Source organism: Garra rufa, chromosome 18 (genome assembly GCF_049309525.1).
Source record: "Garra rufa chromosome 18, GarRuf1.0, whole genome shotgun sequence".
Lineage (NCBI taxonomy): Eukaryota > Metazoa > Chordata > Actinopteri > Cypriniformes > Cyprinidae > Garra > Garra rufa.
In genome coordinates, this window is record NC_133378.1 from 12,683,307 (window position 1) to 12,700,247 (window position 16,941).

Here is a 16,941-nt window from a genome sequence, read left to right on the forward strand (position 1 = left end):
TAGTTCTGTTGCTTTAAGAGCTACACGCATCTAATATCTACAGGCGTGCATCCATTTTTCTCTCAACTGTTTACTTTCACTTTAGACATAACCATCTGTGTTTATATGTAATCCTTGTGTGTTTTTACAGTATGAGCGAATCAGACTCGAAAGATAGCTTAGTCTAATAATCAGGCGCTATTTGTCAGGTGTTTAGCTTGTACGAAATAATGTTATTTAACCAGCAAGGCTTTAAAGAACATGCAAATAATGTTCTTTTGTGATTGCGAATAAGTGCAGTGTCCCGTGAGTGAATGCATGTCGTGTTGTACAATATATTGAGATGGAGGCACGCTCTTCCACGAAAAATCATATCACACACCCCTACTTGAGAGATATCTTAAATTTGGTATGCAGTAACCTATTTAAACAGCCAGCTGTCAACATTTCGTATTGCACTGTTAAGCTTTTATTTTGACAGAAATAATAAAAAAAATAAAAAATAAAGCATAACTGGTGGCCGTTGCATTCATAAACGCACTAAAACATGACTTTACTGCATTCGCTGTAAACTGAGCCGCTCTGAGGTGCAGAAAACACCGGATCATGAGCTGAGCCCTTAACTAAGTGCATGCTTTTCTTTGAAACGCCTAAAACAGAACTTTAAAGTTCTTTTATGTTAGAATAAGCTTAAATACATTTAAAAAATGTGTCTGGAAGACCTATCGTTTCATACCATCTTGTGACCACAATGATATCGAGACAGTTTTGCTAACGTGACACCACGACATTGACAATATAATTACATCCCTCACTGTAAAAAACTATTTGTTAAATCAACTTAAAATAAGTTGTTACCTGGCTGCCTCAGTCAACTCAAAATAGTTTAGTCAACTTAAAATGTTAAGTTGTACTAAGTGACAACTTAGATATTTTAATTATTTCAACGTAAAATTTTAAAGCAACAGGTTAACAAATTATTTTAAGTTTACTCAACAGTTTTGTTTTTACAGTGTGGTAAAAACAGAAATATTGTGAAATATTATTACAATTTCAGTGTTTTTGTTCTTAATTTCAAAATCATTTTCATTTGAATATACTGTAAAAAGTTATTTATTTCAGTGATTGGAAATTATAAAATTTTCGGCATCATTACTCCAGTCTTCAGTGTCTCATGATCCTTCAGAAATAATTCTAATATGCTGATTTGCTGTTCAAGAAACACTTCTGATTATCATCAATGTAGAAAACAGTTGTGCTGCTTCACATTTTTCTGAAAACCTTGATACTTTACCCGACTCCAGGATTCTTTAATTTACAAAATGCAAAAAAAAAAAGAAAAAAAGAAAAAATGTATTCTAAACATTATAAACATCTTGACTGTCAATTTTAATAAATTTAATCCTTGCTTAAAATAAATGTATTTATTATTTTTTAAAATAAAATAAAAACTAACCCCAGACTCTAACTTTTGAAAGGTAGAGAAAATGTTTAAAGCACTGAATTTTTTTTAAATAATTAAATAATTCTAAATATATATATATATATGTGTGTGTGTGTGTGTGTGTGTGTGTGTGTGTGTGTGTGTGTGTGTGTGTGTGTGTGTGTGTGTGTGTGTATGATAACTTCTTGGTTACATTCTGAGCAGCAGGCATATGTTTACAGTACAGGATGTGAGAGGTGTTTCACTGAGAGCACTGAGCTGCTTACAGGATTAGCTGCTGCTCTCTCATCTCAACACACACACAGTCTCTCTCTGAAGTCCAGGGAGCGAGTCTCTGAAAACACTCTGATGAATAAACATGAACTCTACTCAACTCATTATATTCACAAAACAGTCTTTAGAATTACAGAAATATGCTTTTCTACAAAATACTTTGTAGATAAAATACGTTTTCTTTCTGTTGGCCTCCCTCTGTATCTCTTTGGGCATTTTTCTCTTCATCATCATCATCATCACCTACACTTGACATGAAAACATAGCTCATTCCAACACACACACACACACACACACACACACACACACACACACACACACACACACACACACACACACACACACACACACACACACACACACACACACACACACACACACACGCACCCCTCCATAGTTTCAAACACACTGCTTTCCTTTGATCTCTCCAATTACTGTTTGATTATTTGAGTCAGCATAAGTATTTGTGTGTGTGTGTGTGTTAGAGAACGTTTGTGTATTCCCATGGAGAAGAGTCCGGATTTCACTCAAGTGAGTCGCAAGAATTTTCTTAAACAGATGACAGATAATATTGAAATCATTTTGTCTCTATACATACACCAGTCAAAAGTTTTTGAACAGTAAAATTTTTAATGCTTTTTAAAGAAGTCTCTTCTGCTCACCAAGCCTGCATTTATTTGATCCAAAGTACAGCAAAAGCAGTAAAATTTCTAGCATGATTAATGTTTCTAGCATAATTCTAACATGCTTAGCAAGTTGCTAACATGTGTCTAACATGATTAACATGTTGCTAGCATGATTCTAACATGATTAACAAGTTGGTGGCATGTTTCTAACATGATTAACATGCTGTTAATGTGTTTATAGCATGATTAGCATGTTGCTAGCACAATTAGCAAGTTGCTAACGTGTCTAGCATGATTAGAAATTGTTAAATTTCTGTTAAATCATCTAAACCTACAACATGCATGTTAGACCCTATTCCATCTAAGCTACTAAAGGAGGTACTTCCAGAAGTCATAGATCCTCTTCTGAATATTATTAATTCGTCACTATCATTAGGATATGTTCCCAAAACCTTAAAACTGGCTGTTATTAAAAAACACAACTTGACCCCACTGAATTAATTAACTACAGACCAATTTCGAATCTCCCTTTTCTGTCAAAGATACTAGAAAATGTAGTATCCTCACAATTATGCTCCTTCTTAGAGAAAAATGGTATCTGTGAGGATTTCCAGTCAGGTTTTAGACCGTATCATAGTACTGAGACTGCTCTTATTAGAGTTACAAATGACCTGCTCTTGTCAACCGATCGTGTTTGCATCTCTCTATTAGTGCTACTGGATCTTAGTGCTGCGTTTGATACTATTGACCACAACATTCTTTTTAAATAAATTATGTAGGCATTAATGGTAGTGCACTGGCTTGGTTCGAATCGTACTTATCAGACCGACATCAGTTTGTGGCAATAAATGAAGAGGTATCGTTTAAATTGCAAGTGCAGTATGGAGTACCTCAAGGCTCAGTACTAGGGCCATTACTTTTTACACTTTACATGTTACCCTTGGGAGATATCATCAGGAAACATGGTGTTAGCTTTCATTGTTACGCTGATGATACTCAGCTCTATATTTCTTCGCAGCCCGGCAAAACATATCCATTCGAAAAACTAACAGAACGCATAGCTGATATTAAAAACTGGATGGCGAATAACTTCTTACTGTTAAATCCTGAAAAAACAGAGGTGTTAATTATTGGACCTAAAACCTCCACAAGTAATAACCTAAAACACAGTCTAATACTAGATGGTTGCTCTGTAAATTCGTCGTCATCAGTTAGGAACCTAGGCGTCCTATTCGATAGCAATCTCTCCTTTGAAAGCCACATTTCTAGCATTTGCAAAACCGCATTTTTCCATCTTAAAAATATATAGAAATTACGACCTATGCTATCAATGTCAAATGCTGAAACATTAATTCATGCCTTCATGACCTCAAGGGTAGATTATTGTAATGCTTTATTGGGTGGATGTTCTGCATGCTTAATAAACAAACTCCAGCTGGTCCAAAATGCAGCAGCTAGAGTTCTTACTAGAACTAGAAAGTATGAGCATATTAGCCCGGTTCTGTCAGCACTGCATTGGCTCCCTATAAAACATCGTATAGATTTTAAAATCTTGCTAATTACTTATAAAGCCCTCAATGGTTTAGCTCCTCAGTACTTGAGCGAGCTTCTATCGCATTATAGTCCCTCACGTCCGCTGCGTTCTCAAAATTCTGGCAATTTGATAATACCTAGAATATCAAAATCAACTGCCGGTGGCAGATCATTTTCTTATCTAGCGCCTAAACTCTGGAACAATCTACCTAACACTGTTCGGGAGGCAGACACACTCTGTCAGTTTAAATCTAGATTAAAGACACATCTCTTTAACCTGGCTTACACATAAAATATTAACACATTCCTATAATTCAAATCCGTTAAAGGATTGTTAGGCTGCATTAATTAGGTCAGCCGGAACCGAAAACACCTCCCATAACATCTGATGCAGTCGTTGCATCGTAAAAAGAATGGCATCTACGCTAATATTAGTCTGTTTCATTCTTATTCCGAGGTCACCGTAGCCACCAGACCCAGCCTGTATCCGGATCAGATGGTCACTGCAGTCCCCCGGATCCAGTCCGCACCCAGCTTAGATCATGGATCACCACCTGGAGATGACTTCAATAGCCATGGATGTCAACCAGATGAGCTCCAAAGACGGATCATCACTAAAGACTTCGCCAACCTAGACGGCCGTCGGCGCTACACCACAGGATCCTGATGAGTTCTCTACAATCAGACATTGGTACAAACTGCTGGTTTCGTCTGGCCAGAGGAGAACTGGTCCCCCGACTGAGCCTGGTTTCTCCCAAGGTTTTTTCTCCATTTCTGTCACCTGTGGAGTTTTGGTTCCTTGCCGCTGTCGCCTCTGGCTTGCTTAGTTGGGGACACTTTCCAGCGATATCGTATACTATTTGAACTGAACTGACAATGATATCACTGAATTCATTGACGAACTGCCTTTAACTGAAAATTGATTGTTTACAATAATGCGTTACTTACACACTATTGTTCTGTTTAAATACTGTGCAGTTGCTTTGACACAATCTGTATTGTTAAAAGCGCTATATAAAGGTGACTTGACTTGATTAGAAAGTTGCTAACATGTTTCTAACGTGTTTCTAACATTATTAGCAAGTTGCTAGTATGTTTCTAACATGATTAACATGCTGTTAATGTGTTTATAGCATGATTAGCATGTTGCTAGCACAATTAACAAGTTGCTAACATGTCACTAGCGTGACTTGGAAGTTACTAGCATGTTGTTAGGTAAGGTTCAATGCAATAAGGTTGTAGCATTCCAAAAAAAAAGTGAGAACTGCACTAGTGTTGGGCGATATGCTCAATTTTCATATCGCCCTATCGTCAGCCTGAGAGATCGCCGATATACGACACTATGGTGCTAATTTAATTAATTATCTATGTACTAAATTCCTTATTCGTTTTGTAAAGGTAGACCTGCTATTGGCATATGATTAAGTTGTGCGTGTACAGAGCGCTGACTGGAGTTGCGCCGGAGTTGTTCAAGTTACTTTCGGTTTCATTCTCTGCTATCGTCAGTGAGTGAGTTGTAAATGTGCGTGCATGAATGTAAATGAATGAATCTTTCTTTACCCATCATACTGCAATAATGTTACCGCTGTATGTCTGACCGTTGTCATCAGGTGATGTTGTAGTTCAGTTCATATTGAATGCGGAGAAGTGATCCGCGTGTAATTCACGTGCGTATGTTTAGCGCCATTTGATCGCATTCTAACTGCATATAAATGTTACAGAGGTGAATGTTTATGTTTCCTATATACAGACCGATTATGATAACATTGTAATTAATTCAGCCTGAACCACGTTTTACTACCTCTGTTATGCTAATGACTTCAATGCTAATATAATATAACACTCCCGTTAGTATCAGTTAATCTATCACCGAACTGTATGATGAAAATCTCCCATTTTCACTGCACGCGGTGTGCTGAGGCGACGTGGCCTCTCTATGCTTGTGTTTATACCGCGGCAAGTTTCTGAAGCATCCTAGAACAGACTCTCTGCACTGCATTGCTAAAGTTAAGTTCTTTGTCGACGGATAATAATAATAATCGTCTAACTATCGTCAAAGGCATCAGCAACAGGCGATATCTCTGACTATCGTCGATACACGATACTATCGTCTATCGGCACAACCCTAAACTGGACACAGAAAATGAACAAAAGAGATCTAAATCCAGATTAAAGGCCAGGAACAGTGTGAATGCAAACAGAACTGGTTCTCTTTTCACTTTCTGGTTCACTTAAAGGTGTTTTATTAAAGATCACCCAAGTGTAAAACACCTTGTTAGTGGCATTTCTGTCACTATTCTCTGTTCTGTAAACCAGTTTTTTCACAGGCAACAAGATCCTACAGATCGCCCTCCACACTGAGCTCTGACTTCAGAGGGCCGAGGGCTTTCCCTCACAATTACCAGGGCGCCGAGAGTCAGCGACTTTTAATTAGGAAGACCAATACGCTTAGCTAATTCCCGCTGCCTCAGAACAGGAAGATCAATGAGCCGCGAGGACGCGCCGTTCAGAGAAACCAAAGGTTTGTTCTGGAGAACAGCTCTAGATGTGAGAGCACAGAGAGCTCTGTGCAGCCTCACACAAGGGTTTTGCAAATGTAAGCGAGATTCCCTCAGGAAATGAAGCGATGAGAAAGAAAAGCAGCTCTGCCTTATTCATATATGCACGGCCATATGGGCACCGTCAGAGAGCGACCTGTGGAAAAGAAGTTCAGCTACCGGGCATTCGGCACAACACACCTGCTGCCCTGTGCGCACACGGATGCTTTTGTCTGTTTTTGCTTTTACAGGGCCCTTTCATCTCCTTTTCCTCGACTACAAAACTCCAGGGTTAAAACGTAACGCACTGCTGATCTGGGACAATCTGTTCAGCACAATTCAGCATCACAGATTAGTTAGTCACATTTCAGTTTAGTGACTAATAAATGTTGTAAACCATGCATTTTAATGGACACCACAGATGCCAGCATTCTCTTTTTTTTTTTCCTCTGGTTCACTGTTATTTTTTTCCATCTTAATTCATATGCCATTCATCCTCCTCCATTTCTGGCAGATATCCAAGCGAGTCCATTGTCAGGATGCTGCTGTAAGCAATAGTCGTTCTCTCTCTCTCAGTCTGTGTCTCTCGGGGCTCGATGGGCACTTAGCTGAAGGGACAATGTATTCGGGCAAAGGAGCTGTTACTGAGGGAATTGCCTATAGTCTGCAGAGACATTGTGAGACCACGCTTGAATTCACTGAATAAATCCAGCTTGCCATGGTGGCTGAGGTTTGACTGTTTTTACATGACAACTGTGAGTTACAATACAGAACCTGATCTCCACTGAGACCCTGGGGTCCTAGATCACTCCGAGAAGTGTTAACGCAATTGGTTTGATTTTTATTTTTTTTAATGAATTAGTATTTTTATTTAGCAAGTATGCATTCAATTTATCAAAATGGAGAGTGAATACGTTTATAATGTTAAAAAGATTTGTTTCAAAAAATGTTTGAAATATTGATATTGTGGTTTCCGCAAAATATGAAATATGAAGCAGCACAACTGTTTTTAACATTGATGATAACCAGAAATGTTTCTTTAACAGCAAATCGCAGGGTTCGTACAGATATTGTAGACTTTCAAAGACTTTTCAAGCACTTCTTTCTTGATTTTCATGGACTTCAATCAGAGATCTCACTTATCAAACACTTGTCTTCTCTTTCAAATTCTAAACTAAAGACAACTAGATAAATATATATTATTAATAAAGTGAAGCACATAATAATACTAAATTATTACAAATTATACTACACTTTTACCTTGTAAAACCATGGTTAATTTTTTGTTAAGGGATTTGCATTTGTGTATACTTTTTCTTTTTTCTTTGTCTTTGTTTTGTTTTTATAACTGTACTGCCTTGATGGTTTGATGTTTTCTACTGTTTAAGAAAAAAAATCAGAAAAAAAAAGATTGACGAAATTGCTCTGAAATCCAGGAAACAAATCACTAAAACAAATGATTGGCCAAATACTCTCCAAAGTCCCGATCTGAATAAAATGATTCTGCACTCTGAAATCGCGATCTGAATAATGATTTGCGAATCATCATTTCAGATCGGGGCTCAGAGCGCCTATCGCAAATCATTTGACTTAGATCAGAACTTCATGTATCGTGAATCATTAGATCGGGACTTCAAATTGTCTATCGCTAATCATTTGATTTGAATTATTAAATTCACAAAATAATTCACAAACAAGTTACAATATGAATCAAATGACTCACAATCCACACTCTGAAGTCCCGATCTGAATCAAATGATTTGCGATACACGATCAAATTACAGCGCTTCGAAGCAGTGAATCATTTTGCGACGCAATGGTTTAACTGATTCAGAGTTTCTAAAAAGTTCAATTTCACCCATTTTTGAAACGAATGATCAAAGTCATGAGTTTGAATCAATCAGAACGGTTCCAGCGCAAAACTTAAATGAATTGTTTAATCTGTTGCTCTTTTCGCATCTTGAGCCATGTTTACACAACACTATCAGCACTACTACTGGCTTAGCTCACTAGTTTTATGACATTAACTGAAATAAGCGAAAAATGTTTTTTTTTAATTGAAAAGATATGTGCTTATTGAAAAATTTAAACACTTATTTCACAGATACATTGTCTTTCAGTACCTCTTCAGGAATATTGCTATTTTCAAGGGTTTTCCAGGCCTTACATTTCAAAAGGTCTAATTCAAGTACTTCAAGCACTTTAAGCACCTTGTATGAACACTGAAATCAGAATAATAAATTAGAATAATTTCTGAAGGATCATGTAGACTGAAGATTGGAGTAATGCTGCTGAAAATACAGCTTTGATCACATACATTTCATTTGAGTATATATTCATATATAAAACAGATATTTTAATCTGTAATAATATTTCACAATCTTACTGACTGTATTTTTTAAAAATTAAATTCAGCCTTCAAATTCAACCCAACTCAAACTTTTGAACGGTTGTGTATAAATAAGCCAAAACAAGTACAATAACAAATTACTTCCAAAAGTAAGGCTGAAGTTAGGCTAAAAATAATTCACAATGGTCTCCACATGAGCCGTACATCAGTTCAGGCCACCGTTTCAGCCAAACTCTGGAGCGGTTCGCTGGTGTGTTTTTAAGTTCAGAAAGCGGATTTCACACCAACCCGAACGAGACGAACGCTGGTGTCAAAACTCCTTGGTTCCGCTCCAACAGCTCTACAGTGAAAGCACCCTTAAAGAGATCAGTCCACATGGAAACAGATGTGTGGCTATGTCTGAGGGAGCACTTACTTGATGTAGTAGGGCACTTTATTCTGGGACACTGCTCTCTGCCAGGGCAACTGCACCGAAGCTGCGGACACATAATAAAAGATTGATTAGAGCGGAGATCAGGGGTCCGATCACGATGCTGTTGGTAAATGAAGCATTAATTAAGAACATCTCTCTCATATCTGTGGACTCTCGCTTTTTTAATTTCTCCAGACACTAAAGTTTCGTTCCAGTTTCAATCTTGATGATGTATATCGCAAAACTGCTCTCTCAGCAGGATTTACTGTACGCAACGCTGCTTTCACAGCTAATGCCATGGGATTCAGGATGTTACAACTTCAAAGGCTCAACTTTAAAGTTGTGAGTGACGGTTTTAAGTAAAGAGCTTTTTGCATGTCTCATGTCAGCATTACACAAAACAGTGAATTGTATGGATCGAAGCATCAAACTGCAGAGAAAAACTTGACTCCATTTGCTACAAATATTTTAAGGAAAAAAATATAGTACACGCTTATAGAAGAACATTTTTTGTCTAAATGGTTCCATAAAGAACTTTTAATATCTGAAGAACCCTTTCTGTTTCACAAAAAGTTGTTTGTGGCAAAAGAAGGTTCTTTAGACTCTTAAAAGGCAAGAAAGAGATGGTTCTTTAAAGAACCTTTGACTGAATGGTTCTTTGTGGAACCAAAAATGGTTCTTCTATGGCATCGCTGTGAAGAACCTTTTAAAGCACCTTTATTTTTAAGAGCGTAGGTGTGGGTTGAGAGACAATATTGGTTTTATTTACTGTTATTGTTACATCTTGTTATTTCATTTTATGTTATTGCCACGTTTTCATAGTCAATAAAGGGAACATTAAAACTGATCGAATAAAACGAGTGTGTCTGTGGTAATGACTGCTCTTGACAGCCCATTGAAACAGAAAATAGTGGACAATTAACCTCTGAATTATTAAACAAAGGCTTTTCCACAGATAAAGTGTGTATGTGTGTGCTGAGGTGCCTGATTTTCTACAGAATCTGAGACTGGCTGCTTAATTTTTTTATGGCTGACAGTTACTGTTTGTGTGCGAGTGTAAACTTGTGCCAATTAAAATGGAATTAATTTTAATTATTTCTGTCCCCTCAATAAGAATAAATTGGCAAATCTCTGTGAATACAACACTGATTCTATTAACACGCCACACAAGCAATTACATCCTTGAATATTGTATGAACATTAAATATTTAAAGAAAAAAAGTAGAGTAACAACTGAAACAAGTTGCTACTGTTTTCCCCAAATGAAGAGATTAAAAAGACATTTAAGTCTTTTTCAAATTGTGCAGGATAAGATAAAATATCCTTGGTATAATACCCTTGGTTAGAAATGTGACCAAATACTAACATATATACTAGTATAAAACATCTGAAAACAACACAACAGGTCAACAGAGTATGTTATGTTTTAGATGCTGGCGTTTCTGAACTAGTTTAACCAGCAAGATGTTGGTCAACCAACTAGATCAGCTCCAAACTAGCAGTAAATATTTGAAATTTAAGTCTAAGCTGGTCTTTTCAGAAGATGTAGTAATAGTAATGTCTGTCTGAGCAGGTACCACTAACTCTTTAGGCAGAGCTGGAGACTGGTGCAATAAAGCTGACATGATAGTGTGAATTTATTCATGTGTTGTGTACTGTTTTAAAATGTGTTTGTGACTCACTGGATAAGAAGTGTTGAGAAGAGGGTCCAAAATCCCTGTGTGCTTCCCGTAAGAGCTTCAACCTGTCCTCTACAGCCGCCTGGAGAGAGACAGAGACAGCGAGAGATAACGTTAGGTTGGCTGTTAAATGGAATATGACAAACAAGCTGAAAAAAATGCATCCACACAGTCACAGCAGGGCACAAAGCTCAGCATATGAAAGACAGTAATGAACAGACACACTTAGACTTCATCTTTTTGCACTGTCAGAAGTGTCATCTAAGCTCACACACATATTTGAGAACAACACTCACATGCATAGACTGCACTAATGACAAGAAACGTGTATTAGATTTTATTGGATTTATTACAAGCATTCATTAAAAAGGAGAATGGAAAAGGGAGAGAAATTGAAAGAAAAAAATGAACAGAAGTAGGTTATGAGAAAAGGAAAGGACAAAGGAAATGGAAACGTAAACAAAAGGAAATACTAAAATGAACGGAACCAGAAAACAAAGGAGGAGAAACAAAATGACAAAATAGGAAAAGGAAAGGAAAGGAAATAGAAACAGAAAAGGAAATGCCAAAATGAAAGGAAAGGAAAAGGAAAGAGAAATGAAAATGGAAAAGAAAAGGAAAAGTAAAAGAACATGGACATAGAAAAGGAAATACCAAAATGACCGGAACAAGTAACAAAAGGGAAATAGAAATGAAAATAGAAATGGGCAAGGCAAGGCAAGGCAAGGCAAGGCAAGGCAAGGCAAGGCAAGGCAAGGCAAGGCAAGGCAAGGAAAGGAAAGGAAAGGAAAGGAAAGGAAAGGAAAGGAAAGGAAAGGAAAGGAAAGGAAAGGAAAGGAAAATGGAAAGGGAATACCAAAATTAATGGAAAGGAAAGGGAAATAGAAAAGGAATTGCCAAAATGAACAGAACAAGTAACAAAAGGGAAATAGAAATGGAAATGGAAGGGAAACATAAATAGGAAAGGAAAGGACAGGAAAGAAAAGGAAAAGGGAAAGGAAATAGAAAAGGAAATGCCAAAATGAACGGAACAAGGAAGGAAATGAAAGGAAAGGAAAGGAAAGAAAAGAAAATGAAATGAAAGGAAAGAAAGGGAAAGGAAATGAAAGGAAATAGAAATGGGAAAGGCAAGGAAAGGCAAGGAAAGGCAAGACAAGGAAAGTAAAGTAAAGTAAAGTAAAGTAAAGTAAAGTAAAGTAAAGTAAAGTAAAGTAAAGTAAAGTAAAGTAAAGGAAAGGAAAGGAAAGGAAAAGAAAAGGGAAAGGAAATAGAAAAGGAAATACCAAAATTAACAGAAAGGGAAAAAGAAAAGGAAAGGAAATGAAAAGAAAAGGGAAAGGAAATAGAAAAGGAAATGCCAAAATGAACGGAACAAGGAAGGAAAGGAAAGGAAAGAAAAGAAAAGGAAAGAAAAGGCAAGGCAAGGCAAGGCAAGGAAAGGAAAGGCAAGGAAAGGAAAGGAAAGGAAAGGAAAGGAAAGGAAAGGAAAGGAAAGGAAAGGAAAGGAAAATGGAAAGGGAATACCAAAATTAATGGAAAGGAAAGGGAAATAGAAAAGGAATTGCCAAAATGAACAGAACAAGTAACAAAAGGGAAATAGAAATGGAAATGGAAGGGAAACATAAATAGGAAAGGAAAGGAAAGGAAAGAAAAGGAAAAGGGAAAGGAAATAGAAAAGGAAATGCCAAAATGAACGGAACAAGGAAGGAAATGAAAGGAAAGGAAAGAAAAGAAAAGGAAATGAAATTAAAGGAAAGAAAGGGAAAGGAAATGAAAGGAAATAGAAATGGGTAAGGCAAGGAAAGGAAAGACAAGTAAAGTAAAGTAAAGTAAAGTAAAGTAAAGGAAAGGAAAGTAAAGGAAAGGAAAGGAAAGGAAAGGAAAGGAAAGGAAAAGGGAAAGGGAAAGGAAATAGAAAAGGAAATACCACAGTGTTTCCCCTACCATTATCTTAGGGGGGCGCCCCGCCCCCCCAACGGCACCCCCCGCCCCCCTTGAATGTCAAGTTCATTTTATTTTCGATGTAGCGCCAGATCACAATAGAAGTCATTAAGGTTATCTTTCCTATAGAACAGGGCTATACATTGTTCTTTTATTAAACAAACTAAATTGCCTTGTGTTATTTATCTTATTTACACGAAGGCATGTCATTTCTGTCTTTACATGATCGCGTGTTTACAATGTCTCCTCTGCGAAAACACAGACTGGATCGCGGACTCCATTCATAAAAACCGAATCTACTATAGCGCGAAATGCCACGTAAATTTTTGGATTAATAAATCAAAAGTTGGTCTGTTACTTCATTCAAATCGCGATATGGACTAGTGTCTGTGAAAACTGAAATGCAAAAAGACCGTTTCAATATGAATCCTGCATGTTTCGTTTGCCTCTGTTTGTATGAATGGTGGAGACACGCTTTTACTACACGCATATACTGAAGCACACGTGACGCTCCCGCTAATTTTGGGCATTTGCATCTCGCATGAACAGATAAACTCAATATCCAAAGCTGCTGTGAGTGTCACTTTTACCGTTTCATTTGAGAAAACTAGCATCATAACATGCTGTACACACACAGAAACTTCAAGGCAACCTGTCAAAATAAAAGTAACATGTAACAGAACATTAGTCTTGTATTACTTTTGTACAGTATAATGTAGGTGTTTATATATTCCTATTTAAATAATTGACATAAAACAATATATGATAAAAAATAAATATAACAAGATTAACCACTTAATTGTAGAAAAAAATACTACAATTATTATTTAAATGTTAAATTATTATTATTTATTGATTTTAACAGTAAACCTCTGTTTGTTTGCCAAAAATTAAAAGGGTTTATTTTTCATTTGATTAAAAATAAATAAATGTTTATACTTTTAATTTGATTATGAGAAAAAAATAATACACACAAGAATTAAAAAAAAAAAAAAAAAAGCAAAAGTTGGTAGAGCCCTATTGTTCAAAATGTTAAAATAGAGTTTTGGACTTATTTTTCCACTGAATAAGTCTATAATAATGTTTTCGTTATTTCACAAAGTAGGGTAAAGTACCCCCCCCCCCCCCCAACACTGGAAACCTAGGGGAAACACTGTACCAAAATTAACGGAAAGGAAAGGGAAAAAGAAAAGGAAAGGAAATGAAAAGAAAAGGGAAAGGAAATAGAAAAGAAAATGTCAAAATGAATGGAACAAGGAAGGAAAGGAAAGGAAAGAAAAGAAAAGGAAAGAAAAGCAAAGGAAAGGAAAGGAAAGGAAAAGGGAAAGGAAAGGAAAAGAAAGGAAAGGAAAGGAAAGGAAAAGGAAAAGAGAAAGGGAAAAGGAAAGGGAAATGGAAAGGGAATACCAAAATTAACGGAAAGGAAAGGGAAATAGAAAAGGAAATGCCAAAATGAACAGAACAAGTAACAAAAGGGAAATAGAAATGGAAGGGAAATAGAAATGGGAAAGGAAAGGAAAGGAAATACCAAAATGAACGGAAAAAGAAAGCAAAGTAAAGGAAAAAGGAAACATAGAAAATAAATGCCAACATTAACGGAACAAGAAAAGGAAGGAGGAGGAAAGGAAAGGGAAGGAAAAACAACAGGAAGGGAAATAAAATGAGAAGGGGGAAAAGTGAAATGAACAAAGATTACGAATTAGGAAAGGAAAGGAAAGGAAAGGAAAGGAAAGGAAAGGGAAATAGAAAAGGGAAAGGAAAGGAAAGGAAATACCAAAATTAACTGAAAGGAAAGGGAAATAGAAATGGGAAAGGAAAGGAAATAGAAAAGGAAATACCAAAATGAATGGAAGAAAGGAAAGAAAAGAAAAGAAAAGGAAAGAAAGGGAAAGGAAAGAAAAGAAAAGGAAAGGAAAAAAAGGAAAATGAAAGGAAATAAAATAAACGGAACAAGAAAGGAAAAAGGAAATATAAAAGGAAGGGAAAGGAAAGGGAAAAGGAAATACCAAAATGAATGGAATAAACAAGGAAGGAAAGGAAAAGAAAAGGAAAGGGACATAGAAAAGGAAAGGAAAGGAAAGGAAAGGAAAGGAAAAAGGAAACAGAAAAAAATGCCAAAATTAATGGAACAAGAAAAGAAAGGAGGAGGAAAGGAAAGGGAAGGAAAAACAAAAGAAATTAAAGGGAAGGGACAGGAAAGGAAAGGAAAGGAATGGAAAGGAAAGGACAGAGAAAAGGAAATACCAAAATGAACAAAACAAGAAAGGAAAGAAAAGAAAAGAAAAGAAAAGAAAAGAAAAGAAAAGAAAAGAAAAAAAGGAAATTAGGAAACAAAATAAATATTAGGAAAGAGAAAAGAAAGGGAAAAGAGGAAGGAAAATGGGAAAGGAAAAACGAGAGCAGTATGTATAAAATGAACAGGAAGAGGAATAATAAGGAAATTAAAAGTAAAAGGAAAAAGAAAGGGGAAAAAAGGAACAATTAAAGAGTATGGAGATTACCTGCATAAAAGGAACAGGAAAGAAGAGGGAGGAAAAGCAAGAAAAAGGAAAAAGAATGAGGAAAGGAAAGCAAAGGAAATGGGAAATGATAAAGAAAGGAAATGAAAAAGGAAAGTAATATGCAGAGCACCTGCATGAATAGAACAGGAAGGGAATGAGGAGGAAAGCAAATGCCAAAGAAAAAAGGAAAGTAATAAGGAAAAATCAAAAGGAAATGGAAAAATAAAAGGAAAAGGACCTGCAATAGTTTCCAGCGCATGTTGAGGTTGTCTAACTGGCGGCTGCTGGTGGAGGACAGCTGGACATCCAGTGGGGTCAGCTGACCTGCCAGATCATTCACAGCTCGCACATCCTGTTTCAGAGGAGCGATCTCATCACGGAACGTCTGAAACACACACACACACGCGGAGAGAGAAATAAATCACATTACCATCTTTATCTCTGCATATCGCCCAAACACAAATTTAAATAAATCATCAGCCAGAGCATTTAGCAATGACTCATACCATGTGTGAGAGGTGTAACAGCGTCATCGTGGGATAAAACTATAAAAATAGCTTCAGGCAGGAAAATTATTAACTAGAACAATCCTTAAAGGAATAGTTCACACAAAAATGGAAATTATATCATCATTTACTCTCCCTTGTGTTCTTCAAAACCACAAATGATCATGTTTTATCCATGGAATATGTTAGCTCGTCCATACAGTGGAGGTAAAACTGACCAGGGACTGTCGTACTCCAAAAAGGACATATTCTTTGTAAGTTTGACAACTCTCATTTCCTAGTATAGCATTTTTATGCTCCAGAAAGGGACAGTGTGGAAAGATGAGTAAATAATGATAAAATTCGTGATGAATTGAACTTTCCTATCAGCAGCAGTTGTGAATAAGAACAGTTATATGCTCACCGTTGTTTTATCGATGTGATCCTGTAGAGAATCTATGAGCAGATCTCCAACGGGTTGCCACCCAGCTTTGAGCTCCTCGGCCTGGACTAGACGCAGGTCCAGCTGGTCCATGGAGCTCTGGAGATCCTGGAGTTTATCTAGCGCTCTCTCCACCTGCTCATGCCAGGTGCCTGCGTGTCCCATCAGCCTCTCCCAGCGCTCGCCCACCTCTGCAGTTTGCTTACGGATTGCTTTAGCTACCCGCTGGGCCTTCTCCTCTGGAGTCAGCTCTATGGAAAACATGAAAATCCATTTAAGTCACATCTTTACTTCATCTAACCTCAATCAAGTTAATTTAGCAAGTTTCTGTAATAAAAAGTTAACTCAGCAAGCAACAGGGGATTCTATTTTTGGGATGGTTTCTATTTCTGTGATGTTGTGCCTGGGAACAAAAACAAACTACGCATGGACTTTATCACACCTGACTCACTTAACAGAACGTTTCTCCCTTAGTTTGGTTAGTTTAGGCTTAAAAAAAACAATTGTGCGTAGATCCACAACAAAACAATCAGTCCAAAATCATCTGAACAATCTGGTCTCTGCCTGATTGGAAACAAACTCTGGAATGGTTTGCTTGTGGTGAGAAAGCAAAGCAATCTGTCCCAACAGACCAACAAAGCATAGCTGAAAACCAAGATCTTAAAATGTTGTCAAACTGGAGCAGGAATTAAGGTTTATACAGTATCTTACAAAAGTTAGTACACCCCTCATATTTCTG

General features: G+C 36.8%; 1 protein-coding gene across 1 annotated transcript in view; it reads right to left on the minus strand.

Annotated features, from left to right (window-relative positions):
- Positions 1-16,941, minus strand: part of utrn (utrophin) — a 341,497-nt gene that overhangs the window by 78,964 nt on the left and 245,592 nt on the right. The window contains 4 exon segments of the mRNA XM_073822647.1: positions 9,158-9,218; positions 10,837-10,915; positions 15,514-15,660; positions 16,185-16,453. Coding sequence (XP_073678748.1) covers positions 9,158-9,218; positions 10,837-10,915; positions 15,514-15,660; positions 16,185-16,453 — 556 coding nt within the window.